We start from the raw sequence: 19,524 nt of genomic DNA on the forward strand, positions 1-19,524 counted from the left end.
GAATCCCGGGGGCAGTTCTGGGCCCTCAGCCAGGAGAGACCTGGAGGGGCTGGAGCGTGTGCAGGGAAGGGAAGGGAGCTGGGAAGGGTCTGGAGCAGCAGGAGGGGCTGAGGGAGCTGGGGGGGCTCATCCTGGAGCAAAGGAGGCTCAGGGGGGACCTTCTGGCTCTGCAAGTCCCTGCCAGGAGGGGGGAGCCGGGGGGGGTCGGGCTCTGCTGCCAGGGAACAAGGGACAGGCCAAGGGGAAACGGCCTCAGGCTGGGCCAGGGGAGGGTCAGGTTGGGGCTGAGGAGGAATTTGTTGCTGGAAAGGGTGGGGAGGCCTTGGCAGGGGCTGCCCAGGGAGGTTTGGAGTGCCCATCCCTGGAGGTGTCCCAGGAAGGCCTGGCCGTGGCACTCAGTGCTCTGGGCTGGGGGACAAGGTGGGCATCGGTCAAACTGAGCACTAAAGTGGTTTCCAAAGTGCTCTCCAGCCCCTCTGCCCCACCTGTAGCACTGCAGGGGGTTGGTGTGACCCGAGGACAACACCCAGCACTTCTCACTGAGCCGTGGGGCAGCTCGGGTGCTCTCTGCCCTGACAGCAAACACTCCCCAGCTCCTGGGCTCCTGAATTGCAGAGGATTTATCCCCAGCATGGCCCGTGGGGAGTCACCACTCCTGAGAGAACAACACCGTTCTGGTCCACCCAAATCCTCTCTCACGGTGGGCGAGCCCTGAGTGCCAACAGGGGCTTTGTGTCGGGAGCAGCCAAGGTGAAATCCCAAATCCCAGATTGCAGGGTGGCAGTGCCGGGGCACAGCTTTGGGATATCTCTTGCATTTACATTTTTTTCCCCCCTTTCAGCTGCAGGAAGCCGAGTTTCCTGCCTGGCAGGAACCCGCAGGTTACTCACTTGGAGCCCTTTCCAAGGCAGAAATCTTGATCTCCCATTTATACTTTTGGTTCCCGGATTAGTTTACTCGTTCAAAATTTCAAAGCTTGTCCTACCACCCCCCCCTCGTTCTCTGTGGGGACCTGGTGGTGGGGACCACGCTTTCAGCTGCTTGTTTCTTTTGAAGAGGAGCCCGGAATGTTTAAGCACGTTTGAGATAAAAACATCTCTTTGATGTCAGAGATTCTCCTGCTCCATCTCCAGCCTGCTCCTTTCTTCTTTCAGAAAGTCAATGGAATTAGATCCATAAACTTATATTTGCAAACTGCCGTAGCAGAAAGTTTCTGGTGTTGTTTTTCAGCTTGGCTTTGGTTTGCCAGGAGTTTTTTGAATTCCTTTCATCCTTTTTGCTACTTTTCTGATCCTGAAGTGTCCCAACATTATTGTGTCATCTTAAACTCATTTACTTGAGTCGTGCCTTTGCAATGTAGCCCCAAATCCAAGAACCAAATCAACTGAAAAATCCAGTAAACATCTCCCCAGCCTAACTTGTCACATTGGGGCTTACTCCTCATGCCACATATCCCGAGAAAGCAGGTTATTATTTGCCTTTGTGAGGTCACAGAGTGGTTTACTGCTGTGTTCTCCTGTCACAGAATCATGGAATCCTGGAATGGTTTGGGTGGGAAGGGACCTTAAAGCCCATCCAGTGCCACCCCCTGCCATGGGCAGGGACACCTTCCACCAACCCAGGTTGCTCTAAGCCCTGTCCAACCTGGCCTTGGACACTTCCAGGGATCCAGGGGCAGCCACAGCTTCTCTGGGAGACCTGTTCTGTCTGTACAAGGTTTTAGCCCCGTGCTGTGTTTGTAAGGGAGTTTGTAGAGCTTGGTTTGGGTTCTGCAGAATGATCCACCTTCATCCTCCAGTCCCACTTGCAGTGCTCCCCTGGGAGAGCCACTTCCCTCCCTGTGTGTGCAAAGTAGGGCCAGTGGGACAGGGTGGTTTAGAAAACCCAGCAAAGCAGAAGAAGGTGGAAATGAGGAGCCAAACTCTGCTGCTTTCCTGCTCCTTAGGCTGCCTTGGCATCCAGTCCTGGATGTCCCTATCCCAGGCTGTAAGGGCTGGATCTCAGTCCTGGAGCCACTTAGGGGTCCTGTCAGCACAGTGGTGTCTCCTGGTGGCGTTTGGCTCTGTGGATAGAGATGTTCCTCTCCCCTTATCTCCAGCTCCAAGTGCCTCACGCCCCTTCTGTGAAGCAGGGCCCTCCCTGCCTTTGGAATAAAGGGACCTGGTGCTTGGAATGCCCCTTGTGCAGTGGGATGGAGCTTTGCAGAGCTGTCCCCAGAGGACCCTGAGCAGCTCTGGGGTCGCCCAGCTGGGTGTGGTGCCCCAAACAGGCGTCGTGCTGGTGGAGGGGACGAGGCAGTGCTGCCCTTCGTCCCGTGCCCCTTGTCTCCAGGGAACACCAGCAGGAATTTCTTGCTGGAAAAAAGGTGGTCAGGGCCTTGGCAGGGGCTGCCCAGGGAGGTGGTGGAGTCCCCACCCCAAGGAAGGGCTGGACGTGGCACTCAGTGCCAAGGTGGGGATGGGGCACTGGGCGGACTTGGAGGCTTTTCCAAGCTCGGTGATTCTGGAATTCTGTTCCCTGCGGGTGTTACCAGTGACTGGAGCTGAGTGGAGTTTCTTCCCACTGCTATTGCTTGTTTATGGAGGCACAGATTAATTTAGGGACCGGTGCTCCAAGGGAGGCTGAACCGGAGCTGGATGGGGGTCATTTCTCTCCTCTTCCCTGTGTGTTTTTCCACAACAATTCTTTTTCTCTCCCCTCCCCACCCCCTGCTGTTGCTGGTAAATATATTTCTAATTTACTGTCTCGAGGAGGCCACTTGCAGAGTTTCTCTCCTCTGCTGAGCATTTGTGTGTGGGAAGTTTTACAAAACAGGAGTAATTTTTGCTGAGTCTCATCTCGCTGTCTAAAAACATTTAGTGGTGTAAGTCACTGTAGTCTGTACTCAGTGCTGTGACATCCTGCTTATTTGGGATGCCAACTTTATTAGTGTAATCTTATTTCCTTTTAATATCATGGCTGTTTGATTGACCCTGGATGCCATCCCACCTCGTTCCCCCGTTTGACATTATTTATTGTTGCCACTAAATGTTTCCTCAGCCCTTGGCTGGCGTGATGGTGGCATAACCACGGTAATTTTGATTAATTAAAATCATGCAAATCAGATGTCATAAAGCAATATTAATGCTACTAAAACGTGACATCTCATCCATTCCCACGGTCCAGTAATTTTACAGTTTAAACAGAAAGAAAAGTTCTGTCAGTCTGTTAAAATTCATGCTTTTCCCGAGGATCCCAGTGTGAATAAAACACTCCAGAACTACTTTTGGTTTACAGCTCAGTTTAGCCTCTGTATCTGTAATTGTGTCCTGACATTCACAGGTCATTGGCATCGTTTAGGGCTTGGCTGATTAATTAAACCACCAGCTAAAGGAAGAAAATCCTCCTCCCTGCTCCCTATTGGCTCTCGGTGGGGCTGGTTGATCAATGGAAATTCCTGCCTCTCCTTTTTTTAAACCCGCCGTCGTTTTCCAAAATTGACTTTAACGAGCAGCAGGACGAGGGAAGCCTCGAGCGGTGACCGGGGGAAGGACCGGGCTGCAGGGGGAAGGACCGGGCTGCAGGATGGACCTGTCGTTGGAAATTGTGGATGTTCTGAGCCCTGGGAAACGATCTGTGAAACGTTTTATTTGGAATCGTGGAATGACAGAACGGTTTGGGTTGGAAGGGACCTTAAAAACCACTTCATTCCACCCCCAGCCATGGGCAGGGACACCTTCACTGGACCAGGTCGCTCCAAGCCCTGTCCAAACCTGGCCTTGGATTTGATAACAAAACCCCTTAGAAATTAAGTAAAACATTTTTCTTTCTATTTGTTAACGTTTAGACCCCTGCTGAAATCCTCCTTTTCCTCTCCTTTGTGACATTGATGAAAGCTCTGCACCTTCTCCTTAGAGTTTCATCGAACTCCATTGAAATTGTGAATTAATAAATTTAGTTTCACTAAATTAATCCCTGTTTTATTTTTGCATTAGACCAAAATGCAAAACTGATATGTTGATGAGACTTTTTCGTGGTTAATGGCCGCTTTTTCCCAGCCAAGAAGGTGTAATTTTTATGTGGTTTTCAGACCATTTTTAGTCCACCACATTTCCCCAGATTCTTATTTCACGGCCACATTCAATTCTTGTCTTTTCCTTCACTGGGTTGGCTTAGACTTTTTCCTACTTTTTTGTGCTGTTTCAACCAAAATAATTGCATCCTGCCTCAGGATCTTTGTTTTCTGTGGGAAGCACGATACAAATTTCCATGCAGCCCCAGAGGAATCCGCAGTGTTTAAATGCAGCTCTGCACTCGCTAATAGGAGGAAAAATGCTAATTTTTTTAACCAGTTAAAACATGGAGGCAGCCAATATTGGCCCTCCTAATCCTATTTAACTTACTGTTAACTTTAGTTTGTTTGACAACTCGAAAGTCCTTTGTGTGGCAGAGTTTTTGCTGGGAACGTGGGGGGATTGTGAGCTTGTCCTGTGTGGAGCTGGAGGCTGTGGTTGCCTGGGAACAGCCAAGCGTTGGGATCGTGGTTGGGAGGCTGCCAAGGCCCTGTGTGTTGGACAAATACTGGCTGGATTGATCACCAGGGGAGTGGTTAATAAATTTATCAACATTGCCATGATTTTTTTTGTTTTTTTTTAAATTAAAAGCCAGTGAGTGGAGGAGCAGCCTCTTCCAGTGGCTCTCTCTCGGGTGGCTGGATGAGGTCCTGCTTGGGGGGGGTGTCTCCAGCTGGGCCAGTTGTGTGAAGGCTTCTGGAGCCCTGTCCATGACAACCCCCTGTCTGAGTGTCAGTGACAGCAGGACTGGGGTCGTTCCAGCCCGAGAACCCCAACCATGGGATATGATCCCTTTTGAGCATCTCTGAGACAAAGAGTGAGAACAAGGAACAAAGCGACTCGACAGCGACAAGTGTTGGGGAGGTTTCACTCCAGGATGGATCAGCGGGTGAGTGCTGAAGGAACTGATGGAAGAAAAACCAGAGCAGTGGGTAATTACTGAAGGAATTTGAAGTATGGAGTGGATGAGTAGGGAGTAATAATGTGTTTTTGCTCAAAGCACTTATTATATCAGGGAAAAGAGATTAGCGAGAAGGAGCTGTCGGGGCCGCCTCCAATGACATCCTCAGTGTCAAAACGTGGAGAGCTCAAGACCAATAAACTGATCCGTGGTGTAGCAGCTAATGGGGAGCAGGAAAATTTATCAGCTGGAGAACAATTTCTGGTGAGGTTTAACCGCTGCATTTTGAGGAGAGCAGGTGTGCCTGTAACCGGCGCGTTTTCGGAAGTCCACGTCTGCCTGACCTGTTTTAAGTCTTAATTAAGAGAGAGTGGATGTGAGAGGTGGGATTTGCCAGAGAACTTCAGCTTCTGGAAGGGCTGTGGGAGTTGCATGTGGAGCCAGGAGAGGAGCTGGGCAGGGGAAAGGATGGAGATGATGAGTTGTGGCCTTCAGGAGAGCGTGGTGGTGCCGAGGGGAGGAGGGAGAACTCTCCCAGGCTCAAAGAACTCTCTCTTTGTTCAGGGTTAGTAATTTGAGGGGGAACTTGGCCAGGAGGTGGATGTGGGTGCGGTGACACCAACTTGGACCGTGGGGTCCAGCAGGTCCTGTTGCTCCTGCAGGGATCGGGATAAACACTGGAGGGGTGACGAGGGACACGCTGGTGGTGATGCCTCCCAAGGGAACTTTCCAGCCTAAATCCTTTGGCTTAGGGGCTCCCTGGGCTGGAGGGTGTTATCTGACAGTCTCCAGCTTCTTCCTTGTCCGGGAGGTTGTGGTGGTGTATCTTGAATGTCTGTCAGCTCTTTGTGCTTGTTTTGGGGTGGGGAAAAGGGAAGCTGAGGGGAACCAGTGGCCTCTCAGCCTCGCCTTTGTCCCTGGGAAGGCGATGGAGCAAATCCCCTTGGAATCCCTGGGCAGGCACGTGAAGCTGTGCTGTCAGACAGGACAGGGGGACCGGGTTCCCTGAAAAGGCCTGGGGGATCTGGGAGACCCCAGACCTGGTGCTGGCAGCACCCCTGGGTCATGGGGGCTGAGCATCTCCTGGGGGTGATGGTGAGGTGGGAGAGAGGATGGAGCCAGGATCCTCTTGGAGGTGCCATGATGGGACAAGAGGCACAAGTTGGGGACAGGGTGATCCCCCCTGAATGTCACGAGAATAAACCCCCAGTGGATAAGGATCACTGGGAATGATGCCAATAAGGAGCATGAAAGGGAGGAACCTGAACTCCTCTAGAGCCTGTGTGATTGAATGGGTCAACACCGGAAAGAGGCGGGGGGGGTTCATGGAGAAATTTAATTCCTTATGGATCATAAAGATCCGTAAGGACCTAAACTTACATTCTGGCAGGAAAAGCCCTTCAGCAGAGGGGGGTTGGACACTGACCAGGACCCTGAGAGGCTGAGGGGTCTCTGCTGTGGGCAAATCCATCGTTTGCCCAGCCCAGAGCCCAGAGCCAGGCTGGGCTTTTCTCCCCGGCGTGAGCCCGTGGAGCTGCACAGGGACCACATTCCGGGGGGGCAGGAAATAACCAGTTCCTTGTCCTGCTTTGACTGCCCCGGTTTCACTCAACCCCCTCCCGAGCGTCGCTCTCAGAGACCCTTCGCTGCCGGCGGGTGTGACGGGACAAAACCCGGGAGCTTCCCAGGGAGGGAGAGGATCCAGCCCCAGATGAGGCAGCCCAGGGAGGGAGAGGATCCAGCCCCAGGTGAGGCAGCCCCGCAGGCAGAGGGGAGGTTAATGCGGGGGGGAGAGGCTGGAGCTTTGAAGGGGAGAGCAGGAGTGGAGCGTAAGCCGGGAGTTATTGCCGCAATTAGCGGCGGATCCGGGCCGGCTGCTCCGGAGGGGCTCGGCGGGGCTGATTTGTGGTTACGGCTGTGCAAGTGCGGGCACCTGGGAGACCGATTTGGAGTCGATTTGGAGCAGATCAGCGGCGCTGTGGCTGATGGAGATGTCCTGTCTGTCACCTTGTCTCCTGGCGTTCGCGTCAGTTCCCAAGGAGACCACACCTGGGGTGGTTCCCGAGGGTTTGTGGCGTTCCTGCCTCAGCCTTTCCCAGCCTGGAGAGCCTTGGCTGTTCGGCCCAGCCTCACACAGATCCCACGTGGATGTGGATTTATTTTCTCCCTTATCTGCACTTTTTTCCACGTCTGGCGTGGCCTTTTGGGAAAGGGGAGGTGGGAATGCAGGCGGCTCAAAGCTGTGGGTGATGGGCTGAGCCAGAGAGGGGGTTCAGGGGACCAAACATCACAAATATAAACCCCAAAGTGGGGTTTGGGGCACCAAACATCACAAATATAAACCCCAAAGTGGGGTTTGGGGCACCAAACATCCCAAATATAAACCCCAAAGTGGGGTTTGGGGCACCAAACATCACAAATATAACCCTCAGCAGGGCTTGGGGCACCAAACATCCCAAATATAAACCCCAAAGTGGGGTTTGGGGCACCAAACATCACAAATATAAACCCCAGAGAGGAGGTTCAGGGGACCAAATGTCACAAATATGAACCCCGAAGTGGGGTTTGGGTGACCAAATATCACAAATTTAACCCCAGTAGCGTTTGGGAGACCAAATATCACAAGTATAACCCTCAGTGAGGTTTGGGGGACTAAATGTCACAAACATAAACCCCAGAGAGGGGGCTCATGGGACCAAACATCACAAATATAAACCCCAAAGTGGGGTTTGGGGCACCAAATATCACAAATATAAGCCCCAGTGGGGTTTGGGGGACTGAATATCCCAAATATAAACCCCAGTGGGGCTTGGGGGACTGAATATCACAAATATAAACCCCAGAGAGGAGGTTCAGGGGACCAAATGTCACAAATATAACCCCTAAAGTGGGATTTGGGGGACCAGATATCAGAAATATAAACCCCAGGGGGGCTTGGGGGACCAAATATCCCAAATATAAACCCCAGTGGGGCTTGGGGGACCAAATATCACAACAATAAACCCCTGGTAGGTAAGGATCAGTGTGGATGATGCCAATAAAAAGCATTAAAGGGGGGAACCTGAACTCCTTTAATGCCCGAGCAACAGGGCAAACTGAATGTGTCAACTGAAAGGGGGCTTGGGGTTTTCATGGAGAAATTTAATTCCCAATGGATCGTGAGGATCAGAAAGATCCATAAGGACCTAAACTTCCATTAACCCCTGAGTTCTTTCGTTGGCAGCCTGATCCATAAAGATCTTGCTGATTGATCCATGAAATCTCCCTGGATCAGGTGGCTGGGATGTGTTAGGAATGGCTGGTTTGCTGTAGGCTGAGTACAAAAGCTGCAGGAGGAGGATGAAATACGTGACCTGTGCTGACAATTTTTTTCATATAATTAAAAGCAGGAGTGGGGGTGTGAATAAAGGAGTTTGTGTGTGTGTGCAGGGGCCATAAATAAGAGCCTAGAAAAGCCCCACTGGGCCACACGAGTGGTTTGTGATCCGGCTGACTCAGTGTCCACCTCTGGCAGTGGCCAAAGGACGTGTTTTTCAGGGAATGCCACTTTCCTGCAGTCCCTCCCCTGCCTCCACAGCTGCTGGTTTGGGGTTGGTAGGAGCTGCATCCCCATCTTCTCTTTTTATTTTTCGTATTTTTTTCATAGAGCAAATTCAACGTGGGCCCACCCAAATAAATTCTATTTTAATTAATTCACGTGTGGGGGTTTTGCAGGTTAACAAGAGCCTGTAGTGACAGGACAAGGGGAATGGTTTTAAGCTGAAAGAGAGTAGATTTAGGTTGGATATGAGGAAGAAATTCTTTCTGGGTGGGGAGAAATTCTGGGGTGGAAGAAATTCTGGGAGGGTGGGGAGGCAGGTTGCCCAGAGAAGCTGTGGCTGCCCCTGGATCCCTGGAAGTGTCCAAGGCCAGGCTGGAGCAACCTGGAGTAGTGGAAGGTGTCCCTGGCATTGGAACTGGGTGGGCTTTAAGGTTCTTTCCCACCCAAACCATCCCATGATTCCAGCTGAGGAATAATGCCAGATTTGGAAAGCAGGGAGCTGCCTGTCTGCAAAGGAATGGAGTGGTCAAAACAAAGCCAACTCCAAGTGCCACATGCATTAGTGGGAAGCACTGATGGGATGCCTGGAGGTGGAGCCAAGGGAATAGTGAGCCGAGGTGAGGACAATATTTTATAGCTGTGTGTGACAGCTGGGAGACAGATGCTGGAATCTTGCCTCTGGCTCTGATTCTACACTTTAAAAAGTGGCTTTGAAACTCAAGGGGGTGTTGGAAAGAGCAGCAGAAATGATTTGAGGTCTGGAGAAAAGGCAGCACGTTGAATGATGAGCCTCTCCTGCTCACCCTGAACGAGACTGAGAGGTGACAGTGCGAAATGGGAGTTTGAGTTTAGCAAGAAACTGAGTGTTAGAGGAGCTGTTCATTGTTCCAGAGAGAGATACAACGAGAAATAACAACTGTACTGGGAGTTCAAACAGGGGAAATCAAACAAGGGCTAAGGCACACCTTTTCCTTTCACTGAGGGTGAGCGTTTCTTATTCATTTATCCAAGGCATGAGTGTGGTTTCCATCCTGTGATGCTTTTAGGCTCACGTGGGATATTTTCAGGAAACCATTAGGGAAATTCAAGGAATTCAGTTCCTTATGGAAGTTGCTGGTGGAAGTTTTGTGGGTCAGTGATGATGCTCAGACGAGATGGTCTCGTGGGCCCCCTTGGCTTTGAATTTGCTGAACCAGTGCTTTTCACTTATTTCTCCCTCTCTATATTACAACTTGATTTTGTTTCGTAAAATCATAGAATTGCAGAGCCATTAAGGTTGGAAAAGCCCTGAAAGATCATCCATCCAGTTCAACCTTTGACCAAGCAGCTACCTGCCTATAAAAAGTATTGCAAATTGCCACATCCACTGCTTTTTTGAACACTTCCAGGGCTGGTGACTCCACCATTTCCCTGGGGAGGCTGTTCCAATGCTTAACCGCTCCTTCAGTGAGGAAATGTTTCCTAAAATCCAATCCTGGCACAACTTGAGGCCGTTTCCACTTGCTCCTTTCCACGGGGAAGTTCTGTATCTCTGTTTGTGTTTGTTGGGACATTTTTATCTAATTATTATGTCTCAGTCCTGATGCTGCCTGAACAGGAGGTCTTATTCCCTCTTAACCCAGAAGAATCTTTGCTCCACACGCCTTTTTTCAGCCCTAAATAGAGCTAAAGCTTCCCAGCCCTCATTTTCCAGCTGATCCCAAGGTGACTGTGCTTGTTGCAATGAAACAGGAATCGTGCCCAGGTCTCTGTGGGGAATCAGCATCTCTTTAACCTCAGGTTCTCAGTGGGGTCAGCTTGATTTACAGGTCCAGCTCTTCTACATTTCCCTCTGTGCTGCTTTTCCTGGAGGAAGAGTTCAGGAGTTGGCTGGAACCACCCGGTGATGCTGCTCTTCCCGTGCAGGTGGCTGGTGGAGAAGCTGTTGTAGCTCTGTGTCAGGGGCAGCTTTTGCCTGAACCAGTCACTTGGAGTTAATCAGGAGCCGAATCTCTTTAAACATTCATTTTGAGCTGCGTTTTATCAGAGGCAGCTGCTCCTCTGGAAGCTCTGGGACTGCGGGATGGGGCCGGCTGTCAGAGCTGCTGAAGGGCTGTAACACAGCAGCTCTCGGGGCTCTTAATTTTTAAACAGGAGTGACTGGATGGTTTCCTGTCTCGGTGGCTTCTGGGGGGGTGACACAACATCCAGCAACGTCCTTCCAGGCAGGCTCACAGAGAGCAGCCCTTTCACTGGAAAACCCAAGGAGCCCAAATCCTTTGTTGTCTGACACATCCCCCCTGCACCGGGAGCTTCCTGCTGGGAGCTGAGACCCTCCCTCCTGCCCTTTATCTGGTTTCCTTTTGGTGGAGGCAGCTTCTCCCTGGTGTTTAGCACAGCGGATGCAGGGCCAGAGCTTTCCTCAGGAGGTGATCTAAGCCCAGAAATTCCTGTTGTTTTGCCAGCACACACAGCTTGCTCTCCAGGCTGGTCCCAGTTTGCCTTTGGGCAGCGCTCAGTGGACAGATTCCTCCTCTCCTCCACTGACCTGTGGAGTGGTGGTTGTTCTTCCCTGGTCTCTGCAGAGCTCAACTCCTTCCCTAGACCATGGACATGAAGGGGAAAGAGCTGCCATGGTGATGTTCAACCTGTCCCACAGCCCCTGGCTGGGTTGGGAGTGGGTTTCAGGGGTTGCTGGTGGGAGCCATTCCCAGTCAGGACTATCCCGTGGCTCTGATCCCTTCTCCTGCCGGCCCACGAGTGAGGCCAGGAGGATCCTGTGGGATTTCACACCCTGGGGGGGGACCAGAGAATCCTCTCCAGGTCACAGGAAGAGCTTGTTGCTCAAACTGCTGCTTAAGGGGGTAGGTTTTGAATGAGTAATTAGGGAAAAAAAAAAAGCAGGAATCCGAACATAATCTTTTAAGGAAAGGTGGAATTGTCCCCTGGGCCTGCTTGCTTTGGGCACAGTGTTCCTGTAGCTCTGTGCTGGTGTCCCAAAGGTGGAATTGTCCCCTGGGCCTGCTTGCTTTGGGCACAGTGTTCCTGTAGCTCTGTGCTGGTGTCCCAGGAGCTGTGCCTGGCTCTGTGACACGGTGCCTTTGTCCTGTGCAGGCCATCCCGTGCCTCTGTCACCTTTGCCTTCTTCCCCTTTACCTTTTTCCTGTTGCTGTTGTTTCCTGACAGACGGGGCCGCCAGCCCTGCACGTGACGAGGAGGATCTGGATGTGCTGCCAACTCAGGAGTGTCAGAGCAGCCCTTTCCACACCAATCACTGGGCTGGTGAACCCCCCCCCCCGTGCCAGGAAACCTGGTTGGCCTTCACCTTTGTTTGCTGCCTTCTGTGTTGGTTCCCCCAGGGAGCACTTGCCTCTGGAATTTCAATCCATGGCAGCAGGGGATGGTACTGAAAGCACTTTGGGAATGTGTGTGAGCTGGACAGCCTTGCTCTGGGACTTGGGGGTTCCCTCCAGGCTCTCCTCGGAGGTGTGAGGGTCTGCAGGGCACAACTGGCACTGGCATGGATGGGGAGTGTTAATTCCTCCTCTCCTTTGCGTTGGCATCTGCCGCAAGGAGCCCATCCTGCAGCTGATCCCCACGGGAGGAGCTCCAGGACTCCCCCACGGGTGAGTCCTGCCTCGGTCGCCTCCCCCACTTTCCATCAGGCCCCCCCTCCCCCTCCCTTGGCGTGTTTTGATGGCCTCAGGACCGTGGGGGGTTTGCAGGATTGTTCACTTTTGCTGTTCCCATTCAGAGGCGACTCCCGTTTCTGAAGGAAAGCTCCCTTTTGATGGATTCCTCTGCTCCGTTGGCTTGGCTGCTCCATCTTTGTGCAGGGGCCTCTTGGAGGCTGGTTTTTCATTTCTGCCGTGCCTTTACTCCGAGTTTCTACCGTGATCTTATGAAATGCACTCCCTGCTGCCTGCAGCACGTTACCTTTTCAGCTGCTGCTTTTTAATTTCCTTTCAGCCCTTCCTCGTTTGTGTTGCTCGTCGATGAAGAATTTGGGGCTTTTTTTGGCTCTTAAGGGATTGCTGAATGTAAGTTCTTTATTGTTATTATTGCAGTTGAATAGATTGAGTATTGAATAGATCTTGTCTGTCATCCTGTGCATTGCTGAGGGTTGAATCCGAAGCTCTGAGCTCTTTCTTCCTTCGAGAAGGAGTCGTCCGTGCTGCCGAGGAGCTGCACTGTTTCCTTTCAGGAGTTGTTCCTGAGGCTTTGATTATTGTGTTCAGAGCTTATAATTGTGTGGAAGAAATGATCCCTTGTAACTGCAAACTGCAAACCAGAGTGAGAGCAGCTTGTTCTGAAAGCTGCTCCCACCCTGCCCTTCTCTGAACCCCGGGTGCCTCCTTTGGCTCCTTGGGATCCCTCACGGATCATGGGATGGTTGGGGTTGGATGGACCTTAGAAACCATCTTGTTCCACCCCCTGCCATGGGCAGGGACACCTTCCACTAGCCCAGGTTGCTCCAGCCTGGCCTTGGACACTTCCAGGGATCCAGGGGCAGCCACAGCTTCTCTGGGCCTCTCTGGCCTCCCCACCCTCCCAGGGAAGAATTTCTTCCTAATGTCTAATCTCAGTTTGAAGCCATTCCCTGTGTTCTGTCCCTCCAGGCCTTTGAAAACAGTCTCTCTCCATCTTTTCTGTTGGCTCCTTCAGGCACTGAAAGGCCACAATCAGGTCACCCCAAAACTTCTCTTCTGCAGGCTGAACAATCCCAGCTCTCCCAGCCTTCCCTCCCAGCAGAGCTGCTCCAGCCCTGGGATTCTCTTGGTGCCTCCTCTGGACTCTCTCCAGCAGCTCCATGTCCTTGCTGGGCTGTTCCCCAGGGCTGGAGGCAGCTCTGCAGGGTGGGGGGTGTCTCACCTGAGCGGGGCAGAGGGGGGAGAACCCCTTCCCCTGACCTGCTTTTGGTGCAGCACAAGTTTAGTTGCAGGATTCCTGTTTGGAGGTGATGGTGTTTGGAGAAGCTGAGCCACAGGAGCCATTTCAGCCCCAGGTTGTGCCCACAAAGGGCTGTGCAGAGCCTGTGACCTCTCAGCTGAAGTCAACATTTTCTTCCTGCTGCTTTCAGAGGCAGAAGAAGCCTCTCTGCAGGGTGCAAGTTGTTTTCTCTCTTAAATATGGAATGTTAACACTCCCCCGAGTATGACTGCAGTACAAAGTTGAGTCTAAAATTGAGTAAGTTTTAGGCCTGGAGCTTCCTTCAGCCAGTGCTTGTCCCTGCCAGGGCTGCTTTTCCCACCAGCTACACATTTTCGTACTCAACGACGTAATGTGACAGCGAGGAAGAGTCCTAGAGGCTAAATAAGCAAGTAGGAAGGTACAGACACCGCTTATTTTTTATTTATGGGTCCCTGAAAGCGTGATGCATATTCTGCTTCTCTTGGAGGACTGAAGGAGGGCAGAGCTGGTGTTTCTCAGAGGTTTTTAACTCCTGGTTTCTCACACTGGCTGCCTCTCCCTCGGATCCAGCGGGTGAGAATTCCAGCTCTCCTACACGGTCAGCGATGGAACAGATAACACTGACCTCTGTTTGCAGGACAAGTGCTGCCAAGTGCAAATTATCCAGGCTGGATTGAAATGAGCTGTAACATCAGCTCCGTGGCTTTGTGCCTACTGGGCAGGTGGCACCGTGTGGGGTGACATGGGCACCCTCCCCCCCGGTGCTGCTCACTGGGCAGAGCTGTTTGATTTGTTCCAAACATTCATTTCACAGGGTGCTGTGAAGGGGATGAGGGACCAGAACGGGCCCTGGGGTTGAATTAACTCAGGGGTGGGGCTGAGGGGATGGGTGAAGATGTTTGGGTGCTGCTGCTGCCCGGGTGAGTGTCCTCCTGCTCTGGTGGGGTTTGGTGTGGCTGTGGCTGGAGCTCTGGTGCTGTGGGTCTGTTGCAGCTGCTGGAAGTGCTGCTGGACACGTGGAGAAGGTGGGATGGGATCCATAGAATCATAGAATCAGCTGGGTTGGAAGGGACCTCCGAGATCATCCAGCCCAACCCTTGATCCAACCCCGCCGTGGTTCCCAGCCCATGGCACTGATGCCACATCCAGTCTCTGCTTAAAAACCTCCAGGGATGGAGAATCCCCCTCTTCCCTGGGCAGCCCATTCCAATGGCTGAGCACCCTCTCTGCAAAGAAATTCTTCCTGATATCCAACCTAAACCTCCCCTGGCACAGCTTGAGACCGAGCCCTCTTGTCTTGCTGATGGTTGCCTGGGAAAAGAGCCCAACCCCCCCCGGCTCCCCCCTCCTGGCAGGGAGTTGCAGAGAGTGAGGAGGTCTCCCCTGAGCCTCCTCCTCTCCAGGCTGAGCCCCCCCAGCTCCCTCAGCCTCTCCTCCCAGCACTTGGGCTCCAGTCCCTTCCCCAGCCTCGCTGCTCTTCTCTGCCCCTGCTCCAGCCCCTCCAGGGCCTTCCTGAGCTCAGGGCCCAGAACTGGACACAGCACTCCAGGGGTGGCCTCCCCAGTGCTGAGTCCAGGGGCAGAATCACTTCCCTGGCCCTGTTGGCCACCCTGTTCCTGAGCCAGGCCAGGATCCATTGGCCTTCTTGCCCCCCTGGGCACACTCTGGCTCCTGTTCAGCTCCCTGTCCATCCCCACTCCCAGCTCCCTTCCTGCCTGGCTGCTCTCCAGCCACTCTGGCCCAGCCCGTGGGGCTGCCGGGGGTTGTTGTGGCCAAAGGGCAGGACCCGGCCCTTGGCCTGGTTGAACCTCATCCCGCTGGAATCAGCCCAACTCTCCAACCTCCCCAGGTCCCTCTGCAGAGCCCTCCTGCCCTCCAGCTGATGGACACTGCGTGTCTGTCAGTCCATTGTCTGTGTTCAGGCCTCGGCTGCCCGGCACCTTCCTGGACGAGGTGTGTGGATCCACGTGCCTCCGGTGTCCCACGGAGATGGGAGCCGGGGGAAGAACAAGGGTGGGGAGAAGTGTGGAGACAGAAGAGTCACATCATCCGTGTGATGAGCAGAGCAGGGCTCAGCCTGGGAATTCCACAGCTGCTGAGGAGCACAGCAGGGCAGGGGGTTGGCTGGTTGGCTTTGCCTTCCAGAAATCGGGAGCATTAAACTGGGCTGACAGGCTTTGAAATGAACCCCTCAGCCAAGACTAAACTGTCTTCTCAAGGGTGGAGGAGGAGTGAACCAGGAGGAAAACAAAGTGACAGGAACAAGGGAAGGCTGAGGGGCAAAATGCAGACCCAGGGACCGGGAGGGGACACGGTGGCTGCTGTCAGGGACAGGCTGTTGCTGGCTCGACATCCTCTTGCCCTCTTGCTCTTCACCCTCAAGAGCAGATGCTCCCAACAGCAGCATCTGCCACCACAGAGGGGACACGGACACCAGCCTGGCCCTGCAGCCAGCTGGGAGAGCAGCAGGAGGAAACACAGCCCGAGGGTGATGGGATAGAAATGTTGGATGACTTGGGTCCTGAGGAGGGAGGGAAGTGGCTTTTGGTGCCGGGAAAACCCACTGTGGCCACGGGGTGAGGTGGGCAGTGTGGGAAGCAGAGGGTCCTCCTCTCTTCCTCCCGCTGGGAGACCTTCCTGGTGCCTCCAGGTCCTGGCAGAGGTCACGGTGCTCCGTCATCCCTCTGTTTGCACACCTCTGGAAAGGTGGGGAAACCAACAGAAAAATCGACAGAGAAATCTTTTCACCCCGTTGGGAGATTTTTAAATGAACTTTTGCTGCCATAAAAAAATTCCTGGACACTTCTCATATTCCATTGGTCTGAACCCGCCTGAACCCCACGAAGCGCGTTAGGGGGGATTTACCACGTCTCATCCTTCTCTAACTCCGTTTCCCCCCTTCCCATAACGCCCTGACCCGGAGCAGACCGCGGCATTCCCGTTCTATCCTTCTCGGGGCCGTTCCTGGGGGCAGGACCCCCCGCCCTGACTCCCCCCGTGTCTCCCTCCCACAGAAGTGTCTCCGGCTGAACCCCGACGTTCCCGTGTGGGTGTCCAAGCAGCGCATCCTGTGCACCCTGAACCACAGCCTGAAGGATGTGCTCAACTACGGGCTCTTCCAGCCGGCCTTCAACGGCAGGGCCGGCAAGTTCCTGGACGAGGAGCGGCTGCTGCGGGAGTACCCCCTGAACCCCGACACGCCCGTGCCCTACCTGGAGGTAACCCCCTGCTCGAGCAGATTCAGTTCCATTTCTGGTTTATTTTTCTCTTATTTCATTTATTTTCTCTTATTTTTTTTATTTTGCGTATTTTATTTTATTTCATATTTCTTATCTTTTGTTTTATGTTGTTTTCTTATTTTATCTTATTTTATTTTCTTATTTCCCTATTTTCTTACATTCTTATTTTATTCTCTTATTTTATTTTTTATTTTATTATTTTATTATTTTTTTACATTCCTATTTTATTTTCTTATTTTATTATTTTATTTTCTTATTTTATTTTCTTATTTTATTTTCTTATTTTATTTTCTTATTTTTTTTCTTTCCCTTTTTCCCTCTTTTCCCTCTTTCCCCCTCCCTCCCTTCCCCCTCCCTTTTTCCCCCTTCCCTCCTTTTTCCCCCCTTTTCCCCTTTTTTCCCCCCCTTTCCCACCTTTTTCCCTCCCTTCCCCCCTTTTTTCCCCTTCCCCCCCCTTTTCCCCCCTTTTTCCCCCCCTTTTCCCCCCCTTTTTCCCCTCTTTTTCCTCCTTTCTACCCCCTTTTCCCCCCCTTTTTTTCCCCCTTTCTCCCCTTCTCCCCCTTTTTTTCCCCCTTTTCCCCCTTTCTTTTCCCCCCCTTTTCCCCCCCGTTTTCTCCCCCTTTCCCCCCTTTGCCCCCCTTTCCCCCCCTTTTTTCTTCCCCTTTTCCTCCCTTCCCCCCCCTTTTCCCCCCTTTCCCCCCTTTTCTCACCTTTTTCTCCCCTTTTTTTCCTTCTTTCCCCTTTTTTCCATTCTTTGCCCCCCTTCCTTCTCTTATTTAAGTTCATTTATCTCCTTATTTAAACGTGTGTCTCTCTATATACACATCCACAGCCACAAACACACAGATATCTACGACAGGACTTCCCTGATCCCTCCACCCCAGTCCCTGTAGGCACCACAAATATCAATCCCCCCTGTCCCCCCTCCTGGTTTTCTTCCCCTTTCCCTTCCAGGAGCGAGGGCAGAGATATTTGTGTGGGAGTGTGTTTGCTCCTGGACAATCCACCCAGGGAAAGGGGAGGCAAAAGCCTCGGAGTTTGAGTTGCTCGAGAGCTCCGGAACATCCCTCGGAGCCCCGTGGAGCAGCTTCCCTGCCTTTCACCCCGTGGAGCAGCTTCCCTGCCTTTCACCCCGTGGAGCAGCTTCCCTGCCTTTCACCCCGTGGAGCAGCTTCCCTGCCTTTCACCCCGGTCATCAAAATTCCTGGGGTTATTTTTTAGCGAGGCTTAACTGTCCTGGCAAGTGGCAACAGCAGGAGGAGAGCTGGTTTTGGGGGAGCAGAGGGAGAATCCCGGGGAGATCTTTGGATATGAGGCTGAAGGACTCTGGGTTGATGCTTTATTTCGGTTACTGGAGGGGCTGGAACACAAGGCAGTGCTTTGGCAGCAAACCCCTGCGTGGACCTGACCTGTGTGGTGGCCCTGGAGCATCCTCAAGCCCATCCTGTGACCCTGAAAGAGCAGAAACTCACTGAATTCGTGTGTTCCCACTCCCTGCAGGCATTTCCTGGGATTCAGGTGTTTATTCCAGGGTGACCTCAGCATTTCCTGGGCTCTGTTAAACATCACCACGAGCTGGCTGTGATGGGACTCCAGTTACCTGCTGGTGGACTGCTAAATTTAGGGTTTTTGTGCTGTACTTCCCCCCCAAAGTCTGTTTAGGAAGCATTACACACTTAAGCTGCACAAGCTCTTACAAATGCAGGAGCAAACGCTGTTATTATACCTAATCCTGCCTAATTTGGAAAGAAAGTGCAGCACAATTTCTTGGCAAACTCGTCTCGGTGTAGACAAAAACATTTGGAACGGCATTAGGAACGCTTTGCAAATAGACCTGGGAGGTGGTAAATTCCTTAATGTTCCTTGCACAGTGTTTTTTTTGTATAATTTAGCATAATGTCCACGCTTAACGTCTTCACACGCCCATCCAAATGCAGGCTTGACACGGGGATTTGTTGTGTGTCATTTTGATTCTTCGTGACTCGATGGGATTGGCGGCTGAGAGCCGGGGAATCCTGCCGGAAAACCGAAAATCCGGAATCTGTGCACGAGGCATAAATCCCGTAATGCCAGGATTTGCCAAGAGAAACTGTGGGTTCCCCGTCCCTGGGAGTGTCCAAGGCCAGGCTGGGTGAGCTCGGAGCAGCCTGGTTTAGTGGAAGGTGTCCCTGCCTGTGGCAGGGTTTGGAATGAGGTTGATCCTTGATAATCCCTTCCAACCCGAACCATTCTGGGATTTTATGATTTTTAGGTTTTTTGCTAAAAGAGCCCTCAGGGTTCAGCAAGAAGGTGACTCTCCTCAGGTGGGAATTTTGCCTGGCACCCACGAAGGGCCAACGCCTGTAAACGTGTGGAAAACACAACTTTCACCTCGGAATGATGGAAAAATCTCAATTTTCCGTGAGCAAACGTGTGCCCAGTAGAACAGGCTTGTGATAGACTGAAATGTGCTAATATTTTGCCAGCACTGAAAAGTAAGTGGGATGAGCTTAGTAACTGCAGTCCAAAGATAACTTGGTGTCAGTTCCAGCTGAAATAATGGAAATGTTGATGGAGGATTAAGTTCGCAGCAATTCAAAATCTCTGAATGCAATTTGTGCCTTGAAAGGAGATCTAGTCAAACAAATCCAATTGCATTCCCTGAGGAAATTGTAATTCTGCTTGATAGAGATAACAACACAAAGGTAGCAGCCACTTGGGGGTACTCGATTCTGTTCGACATGATCCTCAGGTTCAGGATTAGCACATGAAACTCGGGCAGGATGAGTGGCACCGGCTGAGGGATCGGTGACAAAAGGCAGCTGTCACTGTGATCCTGGGGGGGGTTCCTCAGGGAATGGTGTCAGGCTGGATTTTGGTGCCCCAGGGATGTGGGGGTGAGTGGAAAATTGCTGCTGATTA

The 19,524-nt window shown here is 52.2% G+C and overlaps 1 protein-coding gene across 1 annotated transcript in view; it reads left to right on the forward strand.

Moving 5' to 3' along the window:
* Window positions 1-19,524, forward strand: part of LOC113982192 (SH3 and multiple ankyrin repeat domains protein 3-like) — a 140,645-nt gene that overhangs the window by 36,800 nt on the left and 84,321 nt on the right. Inside the window, exon 4 of the mRNA XM_039387454.1 lies at window positions 16,399-16,602. Coding sequence (XP_039243388.1) covers window positions 16,399-16,602 — 204 coding nt within the window. The remainder of the gene's footprint in view (window positions 1-16,398; window positions 16,603-19,524) is intronic.

This window comes from Pipra filicauda, unplaced genomic scaffold (genome assembly GCF_003945595.2).
Source record: "Pipra filicauda isolate LSUMZ 115617 unplaced genomic scaffold, ASM394559v2 scaffold566_size300873_pilon, whole genome shotgun sequence".
In the NCBI taxonomy this organism is placed as follows: Eukaryota; Metazoa; Chordata; class Aves; order Passeriformes; family Pipridae; genus Pipra; species Pipra filicauda.